Source organism: Nasonia vitripennis, assembly GCF_009193385.2.
Source record: "Nasonia vitripennis strain AsymCx chromosome 1 unlocalized genomic scaffold, Nvit_psr_1.1 chr1_random0012, whole genome shotgun sequence".
NCBI lineage: Eukaryota > Metazoa > Arthropoda > Insecta > Hymenoptera > Pteromalidae > Nasonia > Nasonia vitripennis.
Window position 1 is genome coordinate 2,325,572 of NW_022279600.1, and position 25,436 is coordinate 2,351,007.

At 34.3% G+C, this 25,436-nt stretch overlaps 1 protein-coding gene and 2 long non-coding RNA genes across 15 annotated transcripts in view; 2 read left to right on the forward strand and 1 right to left on the reverse strand.

Moving 5' to 3' along the window:
* The window catches only part of LOC100114127 (double-stranded RNA-specific editase Adar), a 266,817-nt gene that overhangs the window by 161,797 nt on the left and 79,584 nt on the right, over positions 1-25,436 (forward strand). For 12 of the 13 annotated variants that reach the window (XR_004345160.1, XR_004345161.1, XM_031921463.2 and 9 more), the window contains one exon: positions 22,802-23,096. The exons of the other annotated variant lie outside the window; for it this stretch is intronic. Coding sequence is in view for 10 of the 12 variants with exons in the window: in XM_031921463.2 (XP_031777323.1) it covers positions 22,802-23,096 (295 nt within the window). In the remaining 2 variants the exon portion in view is untranslated. The remainder of the gene's footprint in view (positions 1-22,801; positions 23,097-25,436) is intronic. 13 annotated transcript variants of the gene reach the window in all.
* On the reverse strand, positions 1,677-2,632 carry LOC116415881. The gene is made up of 4 exons (XR_004226435.1): positions 2,383-2,632; positions 2,080-2,292; positions 1,841-1,885; positions 1,677-1,766 (listed from the first exon to the last, which is right to left on the reverse strand). It is a non-coding gene; the product is annotated as an uncharacterized LOC116415881 (long non-coding RNA).
* LOC107981610 lies at positions 12,720-13,529 on the forward strand. Its single transcript, XR_004226436.1, has 3 exons — positions 12,720-12,995; positions 13,069-13,243; positions 13,327-13,529. It is a non-coding gene; the product is annotated as an uncharacterized LOC107981610 (long non-coding RNA).

A 25,436-nucleotide genomic window follows, 5' to 3' on the forward strand; every position in this document is an offset into this window, starting at 1 on the left:
GGAAAGAAACATATTTTTCATAAATGTTTTATTTAAAAATACCTTCTTTTTCAAATCAAAGTAGATGTACATTTTTTTAATAGTTCTATAATTATAAAATTCAACACTTATAAAAAACAGTAATGTAAAAATAACCTTTCTTACCAGGAGGAGCATCAAGTGCGGTAGTGCATTTAATATTGGTGTTAGTAGGTTTGTTCTTATTTGGTGATCCAGATCCATTTTGTGCTGTAAATAATAAATCAATTGTTTTATTATGCACTATTAAATATAAATCAATGTCTATTATTTATATCTATTTACCTTTCACATGCGCTTCAGACGGCAAAACTGAGTTACTTTTAGTTCCTAAAAATAAATTCCAAATATAAGTGTTGATATACTGTAACGGGGTTTCCGTTAAGTAAAGCGACGAGGAGGATTCGACCCCATGTTCCCGAGATCTCAAGGCGCGTACTCTAACCACTGAGCCAACGACGCTCTATCCTGCACTCGCGCCGACTAGCTCTTACGGGCGCTATTCCCGCCCATTACAGCCCCCCTCAAGAAGTGAATTGGCCGGGCTAACTTCACCTTCTTCATACCGATTCCCCAGCCATCCAGCCTTGCCAGAGAGTCCTCGACAGCTGAACGCCTGACTGGTGACGTTTCAACCCAAGACTCGCGGCTCGCCTGACTCCGACTACAGGAATCTTCCCTGGGCTTACCGACTCTCGAACCTTGTGGGTTTTTGAGTTGGGCGCCATGTAACGGGGTTTCTGGGAACTAATTCGCACAAAAGTAAAGCGACGAGGAGGATTCGACCCGACGCCCCCGAAATCTCAAGGCGCGTGCTTTAACCACTGAGCCAACGACGCACTACCCTGCACTCGCGCTGACTAGCTCTTACGGGTGCTATCTCCGCCCGTTACAATACATAGTAAATGAAAACAGTAATTTATAAATATCGCAAATTACTTATAATCTCATCGATTATAGATTGGAAGCTGTCTTCCGATATTTGTATTAACCACAAAAAAAATTAAAATAGGACAAGTTAAGCAAATTGCAAAAAGTATTTATTACCAAAGTCTTTACCATTATCACGTAACCAACTATTATGACCTCCCTGGTTTTCTGAATGTACGAGTTCCAAAGGTTTAGGAGACACAAAATCGCAGTGCTCTTTTCCAATAGGTAATGTACCATTTTGTACAATTTGCTCTGCAAAAATAAAATTTTTTCTGCTGAAAAGTATCATTTTATCAAAGGATACAACTTAAATTTATTTAGAACGATGCGATTTTTTAATAATATATTAGCTATACATGAACTATTTTATAAATTATTTTATATGCTGTAGAATAATATTCAAATACACGTCAAACTTTTACATTTTTATACAGTTAACGTATCCAATTACAAACTGAGACAAAACAAATAATTATAATATTTACCTTGTGCAGTCGATTTTTGTAAAGGAATAAGGTTTGAATTCCGCTCTGATGAAACGTCTCTTGCACCAGATGATTGTGGAGATTGAAATATATATATATATATAAATCATTGTTTCAAGTTAAATATATAGAGACAATATCAATGAAGTCTGCACAAACGTAAATTATTTTAGTTTTACACGGCTTGCGCGTCAAATCAAGGTTACAAGTTTAAAAATAGAAAATATTGATTATTTTTACCTTCCTTTCATAATTCTGGGGACGAATTCTGCTTCGGTTGTGAGATATCAACTCCTTTTGCACCGCATGTTAGTTGAGGTTCTAATACATCTAAACATAATGTTGAAATTACATTACAATATGCTTAAATTGAAAAATCCAGAAATCATTATCATTTCAATTACTTGTTCTTCATCGCTTTGGTGGCACAACTATGTCGTCATCAGCATCTGCAAAATTTAATTCATTATTAATTGTAAAATAAAATAAAACATACACATTTAATTTTTATTTATCTTCAAGATCAGTTATTCGCAGTTCAGACTTATCTATTCGTTGCCATTAATTTAAAAATAATTTCTTTACGATTGTAAACCGTTATCAAATTACAATAACCCATTATTTAAATAATTATATATCTTACGAGCATTATTAGTGTAATTTAATGATACATCAACTATTGGTCGCTCCTCATTCGCACAAGAAGAGAAAGTATGACTATCATTGTCAGCGTTTTCTTGTTGGTTTGTAAGTGTAAGCTGCTGCTCTACCTCATCGCAATTTTCATCAAACTGTGCTAAAATAGCACGTGCCTGATCTTACAGATTATTTATTTGTTGGTTACCACCACGTTGTCCTGCAGGAAAATCATATAAATTAATAAAATTATAAAATAATTGCTCAAGTAATAAATATCACGATAGAATTAATAAACATCTCCACTTACGATAAAAATGAGGAATATTTTCATGTTGGTGATGTCTTTTCCTCTTTATTTGCTCATATACTCTTCGAGAAGCAGGATCCATGACCAAGGACAAATCAAACTCGATGTCTTTCGACATTGGAACAATTGTTGGTTTCTCAGTCATTTCTGTGTGTAGCTTTATATAACCATCTCAGAGATTTTTCAGTTTCTCATTCAGATTCCTCTTGAGCTTTGCAGCGCATTCTATAAAGGCTATAGCCGGGTTACTATGGTGAAATGGCCCCCTTGGAAAATGTATATATGTTATATACCATTCGATGGGGGATAAAAAAAAACTCCCATAGCCAAATTTTTAGCTCTCTGCCTAGTGCGCATGCGCAGTAACGTCGATAAACGTGTTTTTTTGATTTTATTTTTTTCTGAAGTCCCTATAGGATAAAAATTTTTTAAAAAATTCACATTGGTGTATTTTTATGTCATGAATAACTGCAATTTTTTTGGGATTACATAACCTCAAATATCGGATCTAAAAAAATTATTAAAGTTTTCAATCGATATTTTGACCCCCTTGTTTTTGAGGTGCAACTTTTTAAGTAGACTTTTTTTGTGTACTTTTTCCCGTTCTTTACGATGGCACTAACGTTTTTTTCCTTAAAAATGGTGGCACAACTCGATTTGAGCCAAAAACTGATTTTTTTGCCATTTTTTCACGTTTTTAGCTGGTTATGTTACAATTTAGTTACTAAAGTGACTCCTTTTGAGTAGTTTTGCATATCTTCCCATGAAAACATAATCAAATGAAATATTTTGTTCGCTCCAAGCCGTATTTTTTATATTATCTTACGTTTTCAATGATGGTCTTATCAGAATTTGAGGTAATAAAGGGTTTCTCTCTATATATAAAAAGAATATCGCCGCTGTCAGTGTCTGCTTTTCTCTTTAACCTAAAAATGCCCTCATTTGAGTGATTTAACGCCGAAAAAGGCCATTTTTGGTACCATGTAACCCAAAACTAACCTAAAAATGTCATAATGCAAGGGTTTTCACGCAAAAAAGCCTGTTTTTAGCTAAACATAGCCTTGAAATCGATCGTTTGAGGGTACTTTTGGCGTCTTGTGGTCTTAAAAAGGCCATATTTGGCTTATCTGCCTCTACTTAATTGATTATTCAAAATCTATTGACAGTAATAATTATCAGGTAAAAAGGAATTGAAGTTAAGTATGTTCAATTCGTACAAAGTATAATTTATTATCTTCATAGGCTATTTAAAATAAATTATGGAACGTATACAAGTAGCTTTTTAAAAATAACGAATGTTCACAATAGAAAAAATGATTCACTCATCATTGTCACTATCTTCATCAATACACACTTCAATTTGATCATTAAGAAACATTTTAGACAGAATTTCAGCTGGTCGTATGATTTTTGATAAATATCTTCCATGTGAAAGATAATAGATTATGGCAGCAATATGCGCACAACATCCTATAGTACGGTTACCGTTAGCACAATCACAACAGTGTCTTAAGATGCTAGAATAACCAATACCATTTGGTTTATACTCAACGAAACATTTGTATTGTTTTCTGTTAATATGCCTGGATTGAACTTCAAGTTTGAGAATATTGTTAGTCTCTTTTGAATATCCAATCTTCAAATTATTATCTGCGTCAAGCATTTCCGCTAAGTAAGATATTGTCTGTTTAAGCTGATATGTTCCTGTAAACAGAATTTTCAAATCTTTTATTGTTAATTCAGGAAAGTCTGGTAAATCATCCGAAGTTATTATTTTAAATGGTAGTTTCCGACGACTCCATCTTTTGTCTGCTACTAAAACTGCTAATGTATTTTCAACATTTTTTCTAGATTGCATAGCACTAAATATTTCATCTTGCATGTCTTCATCAGAATCTAGGCGTTTGCCAAACAAGTTATTTAAGTAGCAAGAAATTTTACAATAAGATCCAGTATTTTTCACCATTTTATTATCAAGTTTGTGATCTAATAACCTATATTTTTTCTTTTGAACTCCGTGCACTGCTTCAACAACCCATCGCAGTTTTGTCGTGAATCTTGTTTCATTTGATTCTTGCGTAGAAAGTTGAGATTTTGAACCTTTGAGTGCAGGCATCAAAACAATATAACCCATATTTTCTAATTTTTGTTTAATGTCCCTGAAACCTCTATCCAGTATAAAAATGTCCCCTTGGCGAAGAAGTTTCTGTAAAATATTCTGCTTCTCTTCCAATATTTCAATCAGTATTGTAGCATCATTTTTATTTGCAAGATATGGACCTAACTGGTCAACAACATAACCATTAGTAGTACATATAGTAAATGGTTTAGTCAGAGGAACTTTTTTTTGGCCTGAATAAGATTTTCTTTGGTACTCGTTATTAGAGTTTTTTTCATGCCTTATATAAGTACCATCAGCAATCAAAATAAGTTGTTTACCAGGATGTAATTTCTTTGCCATATTAGAAGTTTGATTTTCAATCAATTCATTTCTGTCTACATTTTCTAATCCAAAGTGTTTTGGTAGTAAATCTTTTTCGAAAGATAATAATACTGATTGACAAAAACGAGATACTTGTTGTTCGCTTTCAATGTCAAATATTGTAGAGATGAGCGAGTTAGAATTCCCAGAGCGCATTTTGAATAAAAATACGACAATGGCTTGTGTCGCTGTCCTTACACAGGAATTCTTCAGAGAAGTGAGTTGATCTTTAAGATAATTAATATTTTCCCACGTTAATCCCGTAAAAACTTTCAATTTTTTTTCAGGCATGGAAAATTCAGCTACTGTATCTAATAAAGTTTCGTCTGCTTTCATTGATAATTGACTCCAAAATTGTAGTAATTCATCAATATATACCGTACTTGTAGTGGAAAAAATATTAATTTTATTTAGTTCATCTTCATAAAATCTTTTTTTAATTAAATGTGTGCAACAGCATCTATTGCCATGTGGAATAAAAACATTCATTTTACTATAAACTTGAATTCGGGCCTCTAAAGGAACTAATATATTATTAGTCTGTTTTTGGTACCCACAAACAAAGCAATATTTATGTGCCGCAATGGTCCTTTGAATAAGTAATTCCGTGGTTACTCGTACTTTTTGTTCCTTTATTGTGTATACAGATGATTGTGTACTTTCCTGAGATGATGAAGTGACAGTTAGCTGAGAAAATGATTCAGAAACATTTGAATCTTGAGACGAAGCAGTTGCTGGAACATTAACCTTTTTAGGTTTAGAGCTTGATATGTATTTGGCTAATCGCTTTCTACATGAATCACAAATTACATCATGGATGTAAATATCTTTATTTGATAATTGTTTAGCATATTCGATTTCAACTTCAGATTCGATTTCCTTTTCTCGACCAATTGATTTTCTAATATAAATATTACACATGGCACATCTTCGATCATCGCGTTTCCTGATGTTATCTGACTCTTCATTACTATTAGATGCCATATTTATTTAACCATTAGACAAGAAGATCACTTCTGAAATAATAAAATATAAATATTTTACAATACATTTAAAAATGCTGTTAGTTAGTTTTTAAAAATCTAAAAAAATTGTTTGCCTTTTTTTAAATTAAAAACTAGAATGAATAATAAATATTACAAAAATATTATAATCTAAGTTCTTGTATAATCCAGTTTTCTCAGTAGCTTTACATGAAAAGTAAAAAAATAATATTGTCTAGTAAAAGTGAAATAAGTTGTATTTCATTTATAAGTTTTTTAAGCAAATAATTTTTTTTGTCATAAAAACTGTATTGAAGTGCTTGCACCTAGTGATTTTATAAAATCAACAAACCTATGAAATTATTATATTCAATTTGTTTTTTTGTAAAAATATGTTCTTGTATCTAGACATGAATAATAGTGTATTTTAAAATAAATAAATAATGTTGTTTTTAATGATGTTTCATATACGTATGTGTTTAAAGCATAGGTTAGCTTGTGTTTACTTTATTCATTTTACATTTTTTTAACTTAAAAGTTAATTGACAATTAATAAGTTCGCATCCTATTAGTTCTATTTTTCATTTTTATTATTTCTCATGTATTGTTTTTATGTAAAACCAAATATTTTTTCTCATCTTATAATAATTAACTATAGTAAAAATCACATCATATATAGTCATATGCAGATATTTATGTGCATTTTTTATTAATTTGACAGTATTTTATACATAAACAAATTAATTATTGTTCAAGACTTTCTATATTTTATCAATTTAATCATACTTGTATAATTAATATACCGCATTACATCAAAACATGCAACTCATCAATCGTCAAATCCGTTTCTAGCAAAAGTTTATTGTCATATTTTATTCAAATGTTTTTCCTTCTTAATTTTATTTAGTTAATAGTTTCAACAACTTTATGTTTAACTAATTTCTCATTTTACTTTATGTGATTAGCCTAAATTGGTTAAGTTAAATAGATAAAGACTCGTTCCCCTTACATGCATTGTACGTATATCTATATCTATAGGATTGAAAATTCATTTTTATTAATTACTTTTTTGTTAGCTTATTGATTTAAAATCTGATTGCTATTTTTGTTTTAGGATAAGATCGGATCTTTATGCGAGTACTAAAACAGTTTATAATTTAATGTTGGTTTAAACTTTTGATTTTATGCAAGAATTTAATAACGTACACAACATGTTTTTCTTATTTAGCGTATAAAAAGGTCTAATAATTATCTGTTATTATTATTACATTATTATATTATTATATTATATTATTATATTATTATATCATATTATTATATTATTATATCATATTATTATATTACTATATTATCTGTCATTATTTTTGATACAATTACTCTTAATACTACAGAATTTATAATAAAAATTTTATTTTTCTACCCATTAATAAGTCTTACTCTGCATATACCGGTAAAATACAAGTGTATTTATTATAAATACATGGGAGATTTTTTATTTATCAGTAGGTTGGTTACAGTATTTTTTTCAAAACTCAAAGTGTCGGCATAAAAATAACATTTTAGATATTAATAATAGGTTTTGATTTTAAAGAAGTTATTTAACAAAATATTAATTTATTGTGTAATATGTATTAGAAATACATATAACCCTAATATCAAAGCATATAATCTGTGATGTCAAAACTTTTGAAAAACTTTGTTAAATCTTCATTTTTTTAAAAGATATGTAAAATATATAGTACTCACTTTAAATATACAAGATTGTTAGTTTTGAAGTAAACAGCAGAAAGATTTAAAGTAGCCGCGTCAGCCTTCGGTTCCAACTAACTCCAATGTATTTGAAAATAAATACTTAACTACTTTATTATTTTTTCTAGTATTGCTATCAATTATCAGTCAAAAGCCGAAATAGTAAAAAGAAAAATCGAAACAATTTTTATTTGCTAGATTTTAATTTACTTTAAAAGTTATAAACTTATACTAACAGCGTTTTCACCATTCACTTGTATTAGTATATTATGGAGAAAGTACAATTGAGTCCGTCGTCCCGTACCGACCTCGGGACATACCGTCTGAAATAAGCTGTTTTTACGGGATTGGCTAATTCTGTACCGTCGATTGGGTTATCGAACAGAATTAGCCAATAATATAAAAGTGACTTATTTCAGACGGTATGTCCCGGGGTCGGTACGGGACGGGACGGGACGTATTGTACTTTCTCCCTTATATAGACAATTGTAAGAAAAAAAAAATTAGTTTTGAAAAAAACAATGTTGCCATTGGTTTGCGCATCGTTTAATTAATTAAGAAATCAAAATACTTTATTTGTTTATGCTCCTGATAATTCTTAATTTTATGATTGACCATTCACTACGCAGATCGTCTGCATTGCAGCCGCCGCGTCAACCGCGCGGCCAAGCATAACCTTTTATTATAAATAAAAATAAACAATAAACAAAAAAGTGCGACAGAGACAATACTTTCGACCAATCACAGAACGTTTAAAAAGAACATAACATTAGCCATCAGTTTTATAATAAGGTGATATCACAATTCTGATAAGACCATCATTGAAAACGTAAGATAATATAAAAAATACGGCTTGGAGCGAACAAAATATTTCATTTGATTATGTTTTCATGGGAAGATATGCAAAACTACTCAAAAGGAGTCACTTTAGTAACTAAATTGTAACATAACCAGCTAAAAACGTGAAAAAATGGCAAAAAAATCAGTTTTTGGCTCAAATCGAGTTGTGCCACCATTTTTAAGGAAAAAACGTTAGTGCCATCGTAAAGAACGGGAAAAAGTACACAAAAAAAGTCTACTTAAAAAGTTGCACCTCAAAAACAAGGGGGTCAAAATATCGATTGAAAACTTTAATAATTTTTTTAGATCCGATATTTGAGGTTATGTAATCCCAAAAAAATTGCAGTTATTCATGACATAAAAATACACCAATGTGAATTTTTTAAAAAATTTTTATCCTATAGGGACTTCAGAAAAAAATAAAATCAAAAAAACACGTTTATCGACGTTACTGCGCATGCGCACTAGGCAGAGAGCTAAAAATTTGGCTATGGGCGTTTTTTTTATCCCCCATCGAATGGTATATAACATATATACATTTTCCAAGGGGGCCATTTCACCATAGTAACCCGGCTATAGCCTTTTTCGAGCGAAAAATTGGCATCAGGATCCATTAATTTGATCCATCCTGTAAAAGTATTTAACATAAAATATACACGCTTGCAATTAAAATTATTTTATATTAATTATAGTTCATAAATTGTATCAAACCTATTTTGAGCTGCGCATCTTTATATTGAGTCTGATACCTTGGGAATGTGCTGCCAAACTGGAAATTTCGTCTTTGTTCTACTTGGGTTCGGGCTCTCACTGTTAATAGCATAAGTTGTTCAGTAATATATAAAAACATCCGTGATAACAGTGTAATCTTATAATACGTAATAGGTTATTTGATATTAAATTAAAACATATTACGAGTCATTTTAGCTGCCAATTAAGTTTTTCCAAAAAGGTAACTTACAATAACTCGCTGTTCCAAGACTCAGAAATATTATTAATTCTGTTCGTCAGTACATAGACGCTAAAACCAGCTGGTGTGATCATTCCCAGCCAATAACGTTCAAAATAAGCTAAAAATCGTGCAAGTAGTTTTTCGACGTTATCTTCCATTGACTCTTTCTGTCTGTAATATTCATCCCTAATCATATAAGAAGGCAAAAAAGCCAAAGCCAAGGTTTTCTTTATGGTATCTTCCAGATTTTTTTTTTCTTTTTATTTCGTCCACCAGCTTTAAAGTTTTTAATTTTCCATAGATAGCCTAAAAAAATAGGAGACAATTAGATTTAAATAATAATCATTAGCGTAAAAAAATGTAATCAAAATGTACTATGTACTTTGTCAAAATCACTCATTATCATGAGAACATCTTTAAAAGCACTGACCTCTAAAACCCTTTTGAATACAGCCAAGTAGGCTGCTTTTGTTTTTCGTGACATCACAACTTGAAACATACTAACTGCCTGTAAAAATTAATAATTCATCATTTAACTTGTTTTAAAAATATACATTTTATATTTTACTCAATATTGAACATTATGGTACTTACTCGACCAAGTTGGACCTTGCATAGTAAGTTGCATCAATGAATAATTGTTTTATTCTTGTTAAGTTGGATTTAATAAATTCTTCGTCATAAAAAAGAATATGAACGCATTCGTCTTCGTCGTACACAGCAGTTGTCTTCAGAGTGTGGGTTTTCTACTTCATCAGTTTATCATATTTACCCTCTTGCCATTGTTGTGCAAATTGTCTTATAGTATCTGGGGTTGGTGGAAATACTTTAGACCTCTATACTTTCAGTGATGGTCTAAGTGGATCCAATGACACTTTTGTAGCTGCTTCGTCAAACCTAGAACAAATTTTAATTTAGTAACGTTACCGTTTACAAGCTTTCTCGTATAACTCCAAAAAGCTCCACCATTTTTCTTGCATTCCTGTTTTCATCTAGTGTTTTATTTCGACAACTTGGTCTTGTCCGTCATCCTCGCAGTGGAGAGCATGCGGTTTCCTTCCTATGTGCAAAACATTGTCCGACTTTGCATAAGCAGTTGCATGGCAATTAATCGTTGCACATCGGTAGTAGCTATTTCAAAATGTATACAAATTATTAATTAATCGTGTAATTATATATCATCATTAAACATGTTTTTCGTTATTTTATTTTGCAATAATGTAAAAAAACTTACACACAAGATTTACTTACGCTTTATCATTGTGTGATCCATTTTTTTGAAAGGTGCGACCATCAAGTCGCCTTTGTATCTGCAGTTGGAAGTCACGCTTTCTTTTTTGAACATCCATGGGTAGAATAGTAATTCATTCGCTCTTCATTTATCTATAAAATAAGAGATCTGCTAGTCTGTTAATCTACGTAAAAAATTCTTGCCGCTATCAACAACGCAGAATATTTTCTTACTTGCAAAGCATTTTGAGCATACATCGAAAAACTAATGCTTTAACATACTGCAATGTGTAGTTTTACAGCTATAAATAAAATGAAGACTTGTCAAACTTATCTTTGAAGTATACGCATATTACCTAATACAAAATAATTTATTCATAAATATTATGATTATGAAGCTGAAAATTAAACAGAATAAAACGGCATATCATGACAATTTACTTTCCGACACGCCTTGTCAGGTGGACTTGCGCTTGCGTTGAACTATAACGTAGAGATTTCCTGTGTGAGAGCTGCATTGAGTACAGTAAGAATACGTTAAATACTTGTGATTTCAAGAAATACAACATCGAAATTCTGTAAAGAAAGGTTTAGCACAGCCAGAAATAAAAGCAAGTTACACAACATCGAGCCGTGAGTTACATCAACGACATAAAATAAACGGCATATTCCTCTGCTAATAAAGCGCTATAGTAAACTTTAAATCTCTGTGCGAGACACTGATTTTTTTATTTTCTTTTTGAGTTTTGAGATAAACCCAGTTGAAATTTGAAAACTGAATTTAGAACTTTAATTAAGAATCTGTGAAAATTGGCATATCAGGCCGTGAATGTATAATATACTATGCAACTGTTTGCAAGAAGAAAACCACAGTGAACACAAATGACAAAAGCTAAAGCTTCTTGCTTGAAACATGTAGACATGACGAGGCCCACTGGGCTTATAAAGTCGAAAGAGTAGTGTAGAGGGAATGAGTTTACAGTGTTTATCTGCAGCTGATGCTGTCGCCAATTTGTGTGTTTACAAAGTTATATTGACATTTGTAAAAATTAAATTAACGGCATGCTCCTTCGTTTGTTCACCTTGAATTCTAAAACTTGTGCGCAACGCGCTTGTTATTTTGTCGGGATCAAAGTAAAATCGAACTAAATAATCAATGAATTTCAGAAGAGCCGTTAAAAAAGAATTTAAACAAAGTAATCCACGAAGACAGGTACAAATGCCGTCGATTACCCGGTTAAATCATGGATCTCCTGAACGGGGTACTGGTTCTGAAGTTGAACAAAAACGAGCTAAAAACGCGCCCAAAAAACGTTTAACACTTGTGATTTGAAAAGCTATCCGATCTATATTCTGCAAAAAACAGTTAACACGACCGACCAAAACTTCTTTGCGACTGCTTGCAGAGAGGAAACTCACGTAAGACAGGAAAAGCGACAAGCCAAGAGCTCAAGCACCTCGCTTGAAACGCGTCTGCGCGTATCTACATGCCAGCTGTGTATGCGAGTACACGACGTGCTGAAAGAGAAGCCTGGAGGGGATGTCATATCTACGTAACTATAGCGCGGTGTCAAACAGAGATCTGCAGCTTCTGGCTTGAAATACGTGAACATGACGATCCCCGCTGTTTACGTAGCGTCGAAAGGGAAACATGAAGAGCATAAGAATGTAGTGTGCGGCTATAACAGCCGCAATTTCTTTTATATGCATAAAGTTATTTTACCGCGTTTTTTCGGCTGATAAAAAATCAAATAAACGTCATAATTTTGTTTAATCAAGCCTTCATATATTTTCAAATCCTTGTACAACGCTCTGATTAATCGATGAATTTCAGATAGGTTGTTAGAACAAAATTTTGAATCAAATCGATGTATAACGATACTTTTTGATAAAAAACAATTCGCCCTGCAGACATATTTATCACAAAGTATATGTTTACTAGCTTTTCAAATGTTCTCGAGCAGTGCGCGAATTTTTTCGTGATGAAATAATAGTGACTTATTTTCATAATATAGAAACCGGACAACAAATTTCTCGAATAATTTTTTCAACAATTTGGTATATATTTATCTGTCCCCTTAAAGAAGTAGTAAGTGTTGTTTACATGCAAATGTATATGAATGTATGCGTTTTTGCATGAATGTAGATGTTTGTTTAAGTGAAAGTGTAAATGCGTGTCTACTTGAGTAAATATGTGTATGTGTGTATTAATTGGTGCATTCCGTTCTTTTTTTTCAGGACCTTGAGTTTTACGTAAAAACTTGGGTGCAGGGGTACACTGACTACGGGAATCGGAAGACAGGCGGCGGGCGCTACCTTCTAGGGGAGCGCGGCGAAGTCCACTTCCCGGTTATATGCCCTTATGATGGTTATATAAGTATATCTGCCATGATTCACTTCATTTTGATTTTTATCACAGTATTTTTATAACGCGTTTGTTTTATTCGTAGCTCGGAACTCGCGTAGGAATGTGGCCTGCTATGCAGCGAACAGACGACGAGAGATTGATCCTGATTATTTTGGAGATATTCTCATGGCAAAGCGTGAGAGCGTATCGTACAATGGGATGAGAATTAGTTTCTTTAAACCCAAATGTCCCTGGGAAAGTACATGCTATGCATCGTAGTACGGCTCTGCGGACTCTTATCGCATACTCGTCTTGCATTTATTTTTTCTGTATTTAAAATTGAATTGCTTGTGTGTTTCAGCCATACATGATGGTGGTTTATTCCGGTTCAAGACGACCAGCGTATCTGCCATCGAGTGTTAAGCATAAGGATACTGAGGAAACACCGATAGTTACCATGCTACGGTGCGACGTGTAAGAGGACTGCACGTCACGCCAAAGAATGTTGCAGTGTCGTTACCACGGAAACTTTATGTTGTTCGAGGTTAAGACAAGCGCCTCAGATTGACTCAATAACATTTTTTATATTTCTTTTACTTTTTATAATATACTAGGGGGGGGGGGGGGGGTCCCCTCTGCTCACTTCGCTCGCCAACCCCACAAGTGCAAAGTTTGAGTGATAATCGAAATTTTCTATGTAGTTTAAAAATGAAGCTATAATGTTGATAAAATTTTAAATATAATATATAACATTTATTTGAAAATTCAAGCTTACAACTATTATATAAAATTTTTTAAATATTTTCAATTTTATATTTAAAATTTTGTTTAATTTATATCATTAACTGCAACTCAATCAGTATCTTTATCTGTAACTTCATATTCGAATTACTTGTACCTTTATCCTAATGTCGGACTCAGACCTAATTCTAATTTTTATTACGCTTCTAATATTTGTATCCGTCTTTATCGCTGTCTTTATCTCTGACTTCACCTTGATGTCTCTGACAATAAGTGCATATTTCAGTTTTGTTGATGAAAAAAGAAAGTTTACAGAATCATCTGATAAAATTGAACCATAAGTAATATAATTATCTTCGTACTTCGCAAATTGTAAGTTCATTAAACCTAATAAATATCTCGTGCCTACAGTTTTTAAAATTTGTCGATTTGAACAAGAATTTTGAAGTATTAATTTTATTATACGATGATGAGATTCAAATCTCATTGATAAGAATTTACTTACTGGTCCATTTTTTAATATGATTTTAGTATAATGGAGCAAAATATGGAATTTTGGTTTCAAATCTCCAAAAAGTTGAATATATAAGTCATTAAATTCAATTATAACTGTTTCTAATTTCAAAATATGAGAGTATTTTAAAACTGGAGATGTGACAAGATGAAGTAATGCTCGTAACTTTTTATATAAACTCCAGTATCGGTTGTCAACTCGTACAATATCTCCTACGAGAACACCAAAATATCGCGCGAAAAATAAAGATTCTGAAGCAGACATTTTTAATCTTCGATTTTTTTTTAACATAATCCAAATTAATAGGCGGTGGTACATTAGAAGTTTCGAAACCAAAATCCATACAACGTAGTTTATAGTTTATCTATCCTTAGTAACTTATCATCTACAACATATTTTAACAAGATTTCTGCCATAGTGTAATTGCAGACTCCCTCGTAAATATCATGCATAACATCTACGGTAGAATTCTCAATAAAGTCAAAATCTTTTATTGCATTAAATATACATTCTTCTCTAATGCCAGATTCCATCACAGATAAGTTTTTGACATCTTCTTTGTACTTCTCTACGGTGCGCAATAATTCTTCGATCTCATTTATCGAAGTTTTCATGAGATCAGGACTAGCATAACAGAAGCGGCACCAAAGTATTTTAGTAAAAGACGATATGAAACCAAGTATAGCATTCAACCCGAGATTATCACCAAGTATCAAAGTTGTTATAAAGAATATTTTAATTTTGTTTCCATTTATTGTTATCTCTATACCATTTTCTCTCAAATCTTTCAGATCTTCGATAAAGCATTTAAAGACTACTTCGTTACCGTACTGCTTTCGATTGTTGGAGTAAAAGATGTCAGACATAATTATACTATCGAGCTTCGAAGCAAAATTTGGTGGCAAGCAAGGGATGGTGACGTAGACGGCTCCTACTTCGTTGATTTTGGCATGCGACCCAAGACAGTTCCCAGTCTCGACGTCGTCGAAGTATCCAAATAATGGGAGTGCAATGCCATTTTTATCAAAATTTGACAACTGCTTTTCCCACAATTGGCCTTGCACAAAATTAGTCATTGCAGTCATCTTTATTTAAAAATTCATATACTCAATTACAGCATCAAATAAACCGTCAATCTGTAATAGCTGCCGAAGAGAGTTTTGCAATGGTATGTGAATCATCGAAATATTTTTGTCTTGAAGAAGGAGTTTTTTTTCGCTTCCAGTCGAAATTACCGTGCTAGTAGCAATAGGGCAATTATCTGGTTCCACATATAAGCCCATTGCTTTATATATTCTCAATCTTTTATCCTCAGTGCTAAAGTCTGCAAATGGTTTTCTGTATTTTTCGAAAGTTTTTTGTATTTCTTCCGAAACTTCTTTGTCAACAGCTTTATACAAATTTTTACACAGTTCGTTATATAAATAAGGATTATACGTTTTCTCAATAAACGTTTGCATTAACTCTGTAATAAACTGGACATCTGTTCTCGAGAATCTCAAACTTCAGTATAATTGACAAGTAAATTTTAAAATTTCTTGATGAAGATCCATTTTATATAAATTATAAAGAAACTATGATATAAAACTATAAATTTATGTCTTCTTTGTAACTTTCCCCAATTCAATAACTAATTCAGTGATTGGTCGTGACGCAACTGTCCTTCTTTCTTTGTCTATTCCATATACATGCTTTTGAAAAAAGGCCCAAACATGAGCGCACATAGGAGGATAATCAACTTTCAATACAAAAAAAAGTTTGAAAAGCAAATCTACTGCGTCAGTACAATCGTCAAAATTGTAGCGTATTTCACCTATAATAACATGACAGCATTGTAAAGAATCTAAAGGTCCACACAATACTATGTATGGTAACCTTTGCAAGAAACTGTCGCTATGTAAAGTACGATGCCGTTCTACTGAACCGTCGAAATCTTCGTGATTCTGAAACCATATCAATATAAGTAATCTAATTAAGTTAAAAAGTTATACGCGTTGTATGAAAAATTTTCTACCTCGATGTGTTGTATGTAAAAGCTTTTGACATCGCTTTTCGACAAAGGATAAGTACAATTAGGTGGCCTTTTGAATGCATGTTTGATTAGCGGCAAAATGATTAAAAATGCCAAAGCATATCTATGCTCTAAAACAAAATTATTTGTAAACGTTAAGTCGATATATATACCTTCTAAATAATAATAAATAAATGATCGTTACTATTATTTTGTAGAATTTTGTGTGCATCCAGCACTTCGGCAACTTGTTTCGAATCCTTTTGAGCTACATTAATGATCGCTTCTGATAACTCGGGCCACTTAGATTTTAACCCATTAAAGCCCATGCTAAGACTGGTTGAGATATCGATAAACAAACTGTGCTATCCTTTGCATAAGTGAAAAATAAAATATACGTATTTTTTCTTATGTCATTTGCAATTGTTTCTAACAAATTATTTAAACAAATTACAAAAAAATTCATAATTTTCAAAATCTGAATGCGGAAATCGATTCTGGGGGTAAAATTGAGACGAAAACCCATATAACACTTTTCTGTCAGAGGCCAATTAGTTATTGTAATGTAGGAAGAAACATTCGGCCTCCTGAGAGTGTTTCAAAAAATCGTATAGAATGAAGCTAATTATTGTATTTATCCATCAATATTCACATGAATTATTGTAAATATGTTCGGTGGGATGAATTATTGTTCATTGCCGTGTCCTACTTTATGACTTTTGCAAACAGGTATAGAACATTTCTAAAATCTAAAATCTAAAAGTTTTCCGAAATTATTATTTCAAAGAATAGATCCAATGTATGAATGTTTTCAACCGTTAGCCCGCCACTCAAACGTGATCTCTAACACGGAAGGATTTGCGAAATGAAATAAACTTATCCAATTACAGTATAAGATCTCAAAATTTATCAGTAAAAAATACTGATATGATTCCACATACCATGCAAGAGAATGAAAACACTTATTTGTCAATAGTTTATTTCTACATAAAGATAACAAATTGAACTCTGACAAAAAAGTGTTATATAGGTTTTCGTCTCGATTTTACCTCCAGAATCGATTCCCGCATTCAGATTTTAAAAATTATGAATTTTTTTGTAATTTGTTTAAATAATTTGTTATAAACAATTACAAATAACATAAGAAAAAATACGTATATTTTATTTTTCACTTATGCAAAGGATAGCACAGTTTGTTTGTCGCTATCCCAACCAGCCTTAGCATGGGCTTTAATGGGTTAATAATCTCTTGATCTAACATAAGCGTTGTGCAAGAGACCAGAAGAATTCTTCGTTCAGTAACTTTTTTCCCTTTGACTGTTCTGCTAAAATGCTATATATTCAGATTTTTTTGGTCGCTGAATCCAAATCCGGAATCAGTTTGGCCCCATCGCGTCAGGGTCAAGGTCAGTTCAAGGTCAAACTGAGAAGAAACCGTTTAAACCGATTAAAATATCATATCAAAACTTTCCAAAAATGGAAAAAGATATATGGCAAAAATATATGGCATTTTAATTTTTTTAACCGTTACTTCCCAATTTGACCTCGAACTAACCTTGAACCTGACGTGATCGGGTAAAACTGACCCCAGATTCAGATTCAGCGACCAAAAAAACATAAATGTATGGCATTTTTATTTCTTTTAACCATTTCTTCTCAGTTTGACCTTGAACTGACCTTGAACCTGACGAGATGGGGCCAAACTGATTTCGGATTTGGATTCAGCGACCAAATAAACATAAATATATGCCATTTTAATTTTTTTAAACCTTTTCTTCTTAATTTGACCTCCAACTGACCTTGACCCTGACGTGATCGGGTAAAACTGACCCCGGATTCGGATTCAGCGACCGAAAATCATAAATGTATGGCATTTTTATTTCTTTTAAACCTTTTCTTCTTAATTTGACCTCCAACTGACCTTGACCCTGACGTGATCGGGTAAAACTGACCCCGGATTCGGACTCAGCGACCGAAAATCATAAATGTATGGCATTTTTATTTCTTTTAACCATTTCTTCTTAATTTGACCTCCAACTGACCTTGACCCTGACGTGATGGGGCCTAACTGACCTTATATTCGAATTCAGCGACCCGAAAAACATAAAGATAGATAGGTCTGATTTCTCGCGCAGACAACTTTTTTTATTTTGTGTGCCGGTGTTATTCATACTTCTAGCATCATCACACACATTACTCATGCTTGAGACTGGCGTTACGTTATGCAATAAATTATTCTCAACAGTTTGCAAGCGTAATCTTGCGGTTCAGCGGTCATACCAATAAATTTTCTATACGTATTGTACATGATTGTAAACTTATTTTTGAGATTACAAGTAGACGGTATGATTCTGTCAATCGAATCACTGTCTAGTGTCATGAACTATTCTTTGTCAATGTCAGCAACTACAAAAGTTGAACAAGTACGATGTGAAGTAGATTAAGTCCAAACACTTCACAAAGCATGCGAGCATGCAATAATAACCTCAATCATAACCTCAATATTCTTAAACACATAAATACGATAATTATAAATACTTACTGACAAAGAAGTACAGCAGCTCAGATAATTTCCATTGATTCAAAGTATTTTCCACGAAGTCGCCCATTGTTGTAGCTACATACGGCAATTGCGCGCGAAAACACTGACTAAGGAACTTCTCCCGGCGTACATCGAAAAAACTGTGCGAGGCAGCGTCTTTCCCTCTGCGCGTCAGCGTTGAAGACAGTGCCGCGCACACCGCCGTACGAGTCGCCGCAGCGCGCCGTCGTCTGCTTCAAACACCGCCTTTCACGCTGCGCGCAGCGCCACTGACGCTGCGGACTTTTTTCCGTGTAGAATTTGATACATTTTGCATCGCTTAATAGAATAGTGCGCTTTTTTAAAATCTATAAATATATGGTGTATCGTTTCGCAAAATTCCCACTTTTTCTCTAACAAGTTTTTCTCTAACACAACTGTTTTATGGTAAACATTTGATCGCTCGATAATCTCCTACTATATCTTCCGCGAATGGAGTGAGTCGAGCTTGTATTACGTTTGACAGAACTTTGTAGCACTTTGCTAAAAGTGAGATACCCCTATAGGTATTGCAGTCTGTCTTATCCCCCTTTTTAAAAATCGGTATAATGATAGATTCCTTCCAATTTTCGGGTATTGTTTCATTTTTCCAGATGGCACAGACTAGTTCATAGATTTTAAAAGTAAACTCGACGCCCCCATATTTGAGTAACTCAGCTGGTATAGAGTCATTTCCCGCTGCTTTGTTGTTTTTTAGTTTTTTAATCGCGGCCTCTACTTCTTGGTAGCTCGGTTCCTCCACGTGGAGTTCAGCAGTGTGAATTTTGTCCCCTAATTCTTCGCTATTTTCGTGCACGTTTAATAATTTATCGAAATAGTTTTTCCACAGCGATAGTAATTCGTTGTCATTTGTTACGAGGTCCCCGTTTTCGTCCTTCATCAATTGCGCTCTACTACTAAAACCCTTTCTAATGGCGTTAATCTCTGTACATTTCGCGGGGGTTATCTTCCTTACGGTTTGTTTCTATTCTCCTAATAAGATTCTTTTGATGCTCCCGCTTCTTATTTCTGTAGTTCGCACCCGCCTGTTTCCTTACGTTAGAATAGTCTTCTACGGTCCTATCGATTCTATTGTGTAAGCTATCTAATTTATCCTTTTTGCGCCTTTCAAACCAGAGTTCGCACTCTTCGTCAAACCATGGTTTGCTTTTTGGCTTTTTCTTTTTACCCAGTACTTTGTTCGCGGCCTCTTTTACCGAAGCTTTCTACCTTCTTTGTTCGCTTACTATTTTGATTCGCTACTAATCTAGCTCTTAATTTGGCTACTACTAGGAAGTGGTCCGAGTCGCTATCTGCCCCTCTATGTGCTCATACGTCGAGAACGTTAGTATGACGTCTTTTTTCAATGAGAAAATGATCAATTTGGTTCTGTGTGGCCCCGTCCGGCGATGATCACGTTGCTTTGTGTATGTCCTTATGCTTAAAACACGTAGTTTTGATTATAAGATCTTTTGCTGACGCGAAATTTATGACCCTAATAGCGTTATCGTTGCTGGTTTCGTGCAGGCTTTCCTTCCCTATAGTAGGCCTAAACATTTCCTCCCTACCTATTTTAGCATTGAAATCACCTAATACTATTCTTGTGTCGTAAGACGCGAACTGATCGATTACCTGCTCTAAAGTTTCGTAATAGAGATCCTTAGCTTCTTCTTCTTCTTTGTCCTCCGTAGGACAATGTACATTAATAAATACATATCTATACCATTTACCTTTGATGATGATGTACGAGAGCCTATCATTGACGGATTTGAAACTTTTAACCGAATGTATGATGCTTTTGCTTACGAGAAATCCGGTGCCTAGGGATCCACCGCTCCCGACCCCATACAGGTACGTGAAGTTACCCGATGCCAGTACTCTGCCATCTGGCCACCGCGATTCCTGTATTGCTACCAAATCGAGATTGTACCTATCAGCTTCCTTTATGAGTTCTTTAAACGCGCCTGCTCTATATAAACTGCGAACATTCCAGGTTCCGACCCTTAAGTCCCTTTTGGTTTGGTTTTGATCCATGATAGTATGTTAAACCCGCGCGCTTTGGATCCTGTTCCGATCGCAGGTGAGTCCACCGTTCTAGAGGTGATAACCCCCATACATCTCTAGAACTAAGTATGAGAGCTTTCCTACTTTGACGAGGACAGTGCCAACTCGTCGTCAGACACACTACGGTTTTATTCTTGCATCCTAACACCCTCCTGTAAGGCAGCGCGCCTTCGCTGGTATCTGTGCCGCGTAAGACCAGGTGACGAATCATTCTACACATCCCCTTTCGGGGCAGCTGTCATCGCTCTCGCATCCTCCTCGGCAGCAGGATTTTTGCCCATTTTTGTAATGTATGATGAAAGAGATCGATTAAGAGATAAGAGATAATGTGAAGTGGTTTTTGTCGTGGCCCACGCCTGTTCCTATCGGCTGTCCGCGGCTGCTTATTCAATTTATTCGCAGCTAACCTCCTTCTCAGGAGCTGTTCCTCTATCCGCCACCTGAGGACGCGCTGTGTAGTGGTGATAAACACCCACCCGTCCGATCTGGACGACAACGCCCAAGACCCGCTTAGGGTAGCGGTATTGTAACAGAATAACTATATTCATAGATAACTTTTTTCTATTTGTTTACTAAAATTTTAGCGTCTTCATTTTCATGATAATCAGTGATTGAATAATCAATTTAACTTGGCGGCAAAAATTTAGAAAAATTGAAATTCGAAGAAATTAAAGCATGAAAAGTAAAAATTAAAAAACTAAAATTATGAAATTAAACAATTTCTAAAACGAAAACTCTAAATTGAAATATTAGTAAATATAAAATAACAAGAGAGGATTTTTTTTGTTTTAAATTTAGAATTTAGAATTTATTTTTTTAACTGTCATAGTTTTTTAATATTTTCAGTTTCATAATTTTATCTTTCATAATAAATCAATGCGTTATTTTCGTTTTTCTAATCTTTATTATCTAAAATTTTTACTTCCCCCCTGTTAGGAATCGACATTAGAAAAAAAAGATCTTAACAAAACTTGAATTTCATCACTATCGCAATATATATTTTAACCGAGCGATGTTAGGAGTGAGGTGAATCGTGCTAGTCTTTTATTAAGATTAATTTTGCAGCATCATATAGACTGCATTACCATAGCACATGATTTATATCTTCATCATATTCTTTGCATCGACATTTAGCGCCATCGCTGATATGCATTCTTGCAAATGACGCTGAAAGATTATAGTGGTTTGCCTTAGACCTGTTGAGAGTTATGATATTGCGCCGTGTTAAAGACATGTTATAATACCAAGGATTTTGATTTTTTGAATAATACAATAGAAATTACTCTTTTCCTTTTATTAAGCCTGATTCTTCAAGAAAAAGTTGCGTTTGTTTTTTTACGTGTTATCTAAACTGTTTATAGCGATCTGTACCCTACCGAAAAAAATCAGCTGATAATCCGTTGATTTTTTTCAGTAACGCCAGCACCATATACGTGTCGTGATTGCAGCCTACACTACAGCACAAGTGCGTTTAAAACTATATGAACACTTGAGAGAATTTGGTGATCGTATTCTTTATTATTAAACAAATTCGTGTATATTTGTTTCACACGATAATGCTCCAGATGAGTATAAACCTTTTATTTCTTCTAAACCTTTTATTTCGGTTCTAAACTAGGTGAAATGACAGATGAACTTTGTGGATATGGCGAAAATACATACATAGATAATTTTGTTTCGGGCGGGCCAAAGTTTTACGCTTATACAGTTTCCATCATGACATCATAAAGTATCTTGGTTACAATCTGCAAGCCTAAAGAAATAATTTAAACATTGTATCTCTCTTGCTTATTTCTTAGTGTGTAAAACAATCTTAGTACAATAATTTGCAAATATTGACAGAGTCATAAGAGTGTAGTTGCAGGCGTGCCTGTGTGAACGTGTGTGTGAGTAGTATATTTGTAGTGTATAGTATAAGACTTAATACTAATTTTTGTTTTTTTTAGGGTCAAAGATTGCTGACTATGTCATGTTCTGATAAAATTGCACGATGGAATGTGTTGGGAATCCAAGGTGCACTTCTCAGTCATTTTATTGAACCAATATATTTTCACAGTATAGTTCTTGGAAGTTTGTTAAATCCAAGTCACATGTATCGTGCCGTCTGTGGGCGCATAGAAAATACGATTCAGGGTTTACCTCCACCATACAGATTAAACAAACCACTGATGAGTTTAATTACCTCATCTGAAGTAAGGCAGCCTGGAAAAGCTCCAAATTATAGCGTTAATTGGACGTCTGGTTAGTTTGTTTACGCTTCTCCTACATACTATGAATATATTATTTTTTGATCGTTTGTTAAAAATTCCCAGAAAACTTGTCAAAATACATTTTTATTATATTTATTTGGAATACACATGTGTGTGTTTTTTTTTCTCAGAGAAAGAGGTATTAGGGAAAATCTTAGAAAGACCATAACTGGCTTTGTTGATTGAGTCGTCGGAACAACCCCATCCCCACCGTCAGCCGTGTGTCGGATTCGCACTGACTAAACCCATCCCTCCTACGGCTAGGTAAAAAAACACCCATTCGTAAAAGAAAACTCTAATGAAAAAAATCAGATGACCATTAACTGATAATCAGCTGATAATCATGCCAAAACGTCAGCTGATTATCAGGTGATTTCGGCTCAGTATTTTTAATAAAGCTGATAGTTATAAATATGCGTTTATGTGAGATAAAATGTTCATGATCATCAGGTGATAATCATTCAAAATTTGTAACCTTTAATATATTTATTATAAGTCGTTTAAAATAAGTAAAATTTATAAATTTCAAATAATTAGGGCCAGTATTGGTGTTACCATCAGGATGATAACACGAAAACTCTGGCTGTGAGCTCCAATATTTTTATTTTTTAACAATTAAAAAAAATTTTGTTTAAATTAAATTATTGAAAAACAAAAATATTGGAGCTCACAGCCAGAGTTTTCGTGTTATCATCCTGATGGTAACACCAATACTGGCCCTAATTATTTGAAATTTATAAATTTTACTTATTTTAAACGACTTATAATAAATATATTAAAGGTTACAAATTTTGAATGATTATCACCTGATGATCATGAACATTTTATCTCACATAAACGCATATTTATAACTATCAGCTTTATTAAAAATACTGAGCCGAAATCACCTGATAATCAGCTGACGTTTTGGCATGATTATCAGTTAATGGTCATCTGATTTTTTTCAGTAGGGAACACCCTTCTTTGCCCTTACCGACCCTTAGTAAAAGTGCGCCTAGCTCCATCTTTTGTGCCCTTGAACCCCGCGGTACGACCGTCAAGTAGTGCTTCGCGGGGAGGCGAAAGGCTTGTTGCCCTCTTCTATTAATTCTATTTATTAATTTAATTAAATTCTATGTGGTCATCATATCGTCTTCTTCTTTCGGCATCGTCCGGACGTCTACTTCTTACTGTATAGTCCGGTCGTCTACTTTTCTTCTGCTATCGCTATCTTTTAAGGCTTCTCTGACCTTTTTCTTCGCCGTGTCCAGGTCGCGCCTGAATACAATGCAGCTGCCAGAGCCAGCTACATATTTGCAGCCTTCTTTCTTTTGTCCATCATCTTTGCAGAGAAAACAGCTCGCTTTCATCTGGCATTGCGCCATGCCATGATCGGCTGCTCCACACTTATAGCAGAGGGTCGATCTATCTACTCCATTACACTCATCCTTCCAATGTCCAAAGTCTAAGCACTTGTGGCACCATACTACCTTTGCTCGCTTCCTAATCCTACAACTTACAAGGCCCAATCGGATGTGTCCTATTTCTAGGAACTCCTCGGCCTCTCTCTCTCTCTCTCTCTCTCTCTCTCTCTCTCTCTCTCTCTCTCTCTCGCTGAGTATCACTATGGCCATTCTAAGGCCCCTCCTGTTGGGCTTTAATAGAGTCACCCTCCTGCCGTTGTCCGGCTTTCTGAAGGCTCCTCCTATTGCTGCTCTCACCTCTTCTTCCGTTGCTTCCGAGTCCATGTACCTTATTTCTAGGGTGGCCTTCCGTTCTTCCTTTTTTGACCTGTCCAAGGCCCAGCACTGCATTTTCTACTTCCGCAGTAAACGCTGTCCTGTCAGACCCTCTTCCCAGTTTTAGGAGGATGTCTCCACTTCTTGTTTGTTTGACTGCCAGCACCTTCGTTCCAGTGGTGTCCGGGTTTACATCTTTTCGGATTTTCCCCATGACTTCCGTGTACGTCGTGTTTTGTCCCACTTTCACTAGAATCCATTCAGGGCGCTTGTTTTTGTTGGGCTTGGCTTTCGCCGGTGGCTCTGGTGCATTGTGAGGGGCTCTCGGGGCGATGGTCTTACGTTGCATCACTGCTTTCTCCTGTCGTTGTCTCTTCCTGTCATGTTTTTCTTCGCTCTTCTCTTCTGGGCTGTTAGTGAGACTTCCTCTTGGCCTCTTGCTTCCGACACTGGCAAGTACCGCATCTTTGAGAAGTCGTCCTCGCGTGCCTCTCCATGCATTCTCTCGTGTTACGTGCTACATTTGGTAGTAGTCCACGTCACCTTCATAGCGTGCATCTTTATTATTTCCTTCCTCGTGCTTTTTCCTTAACTGGATCAGTAGAAGTTGTTTA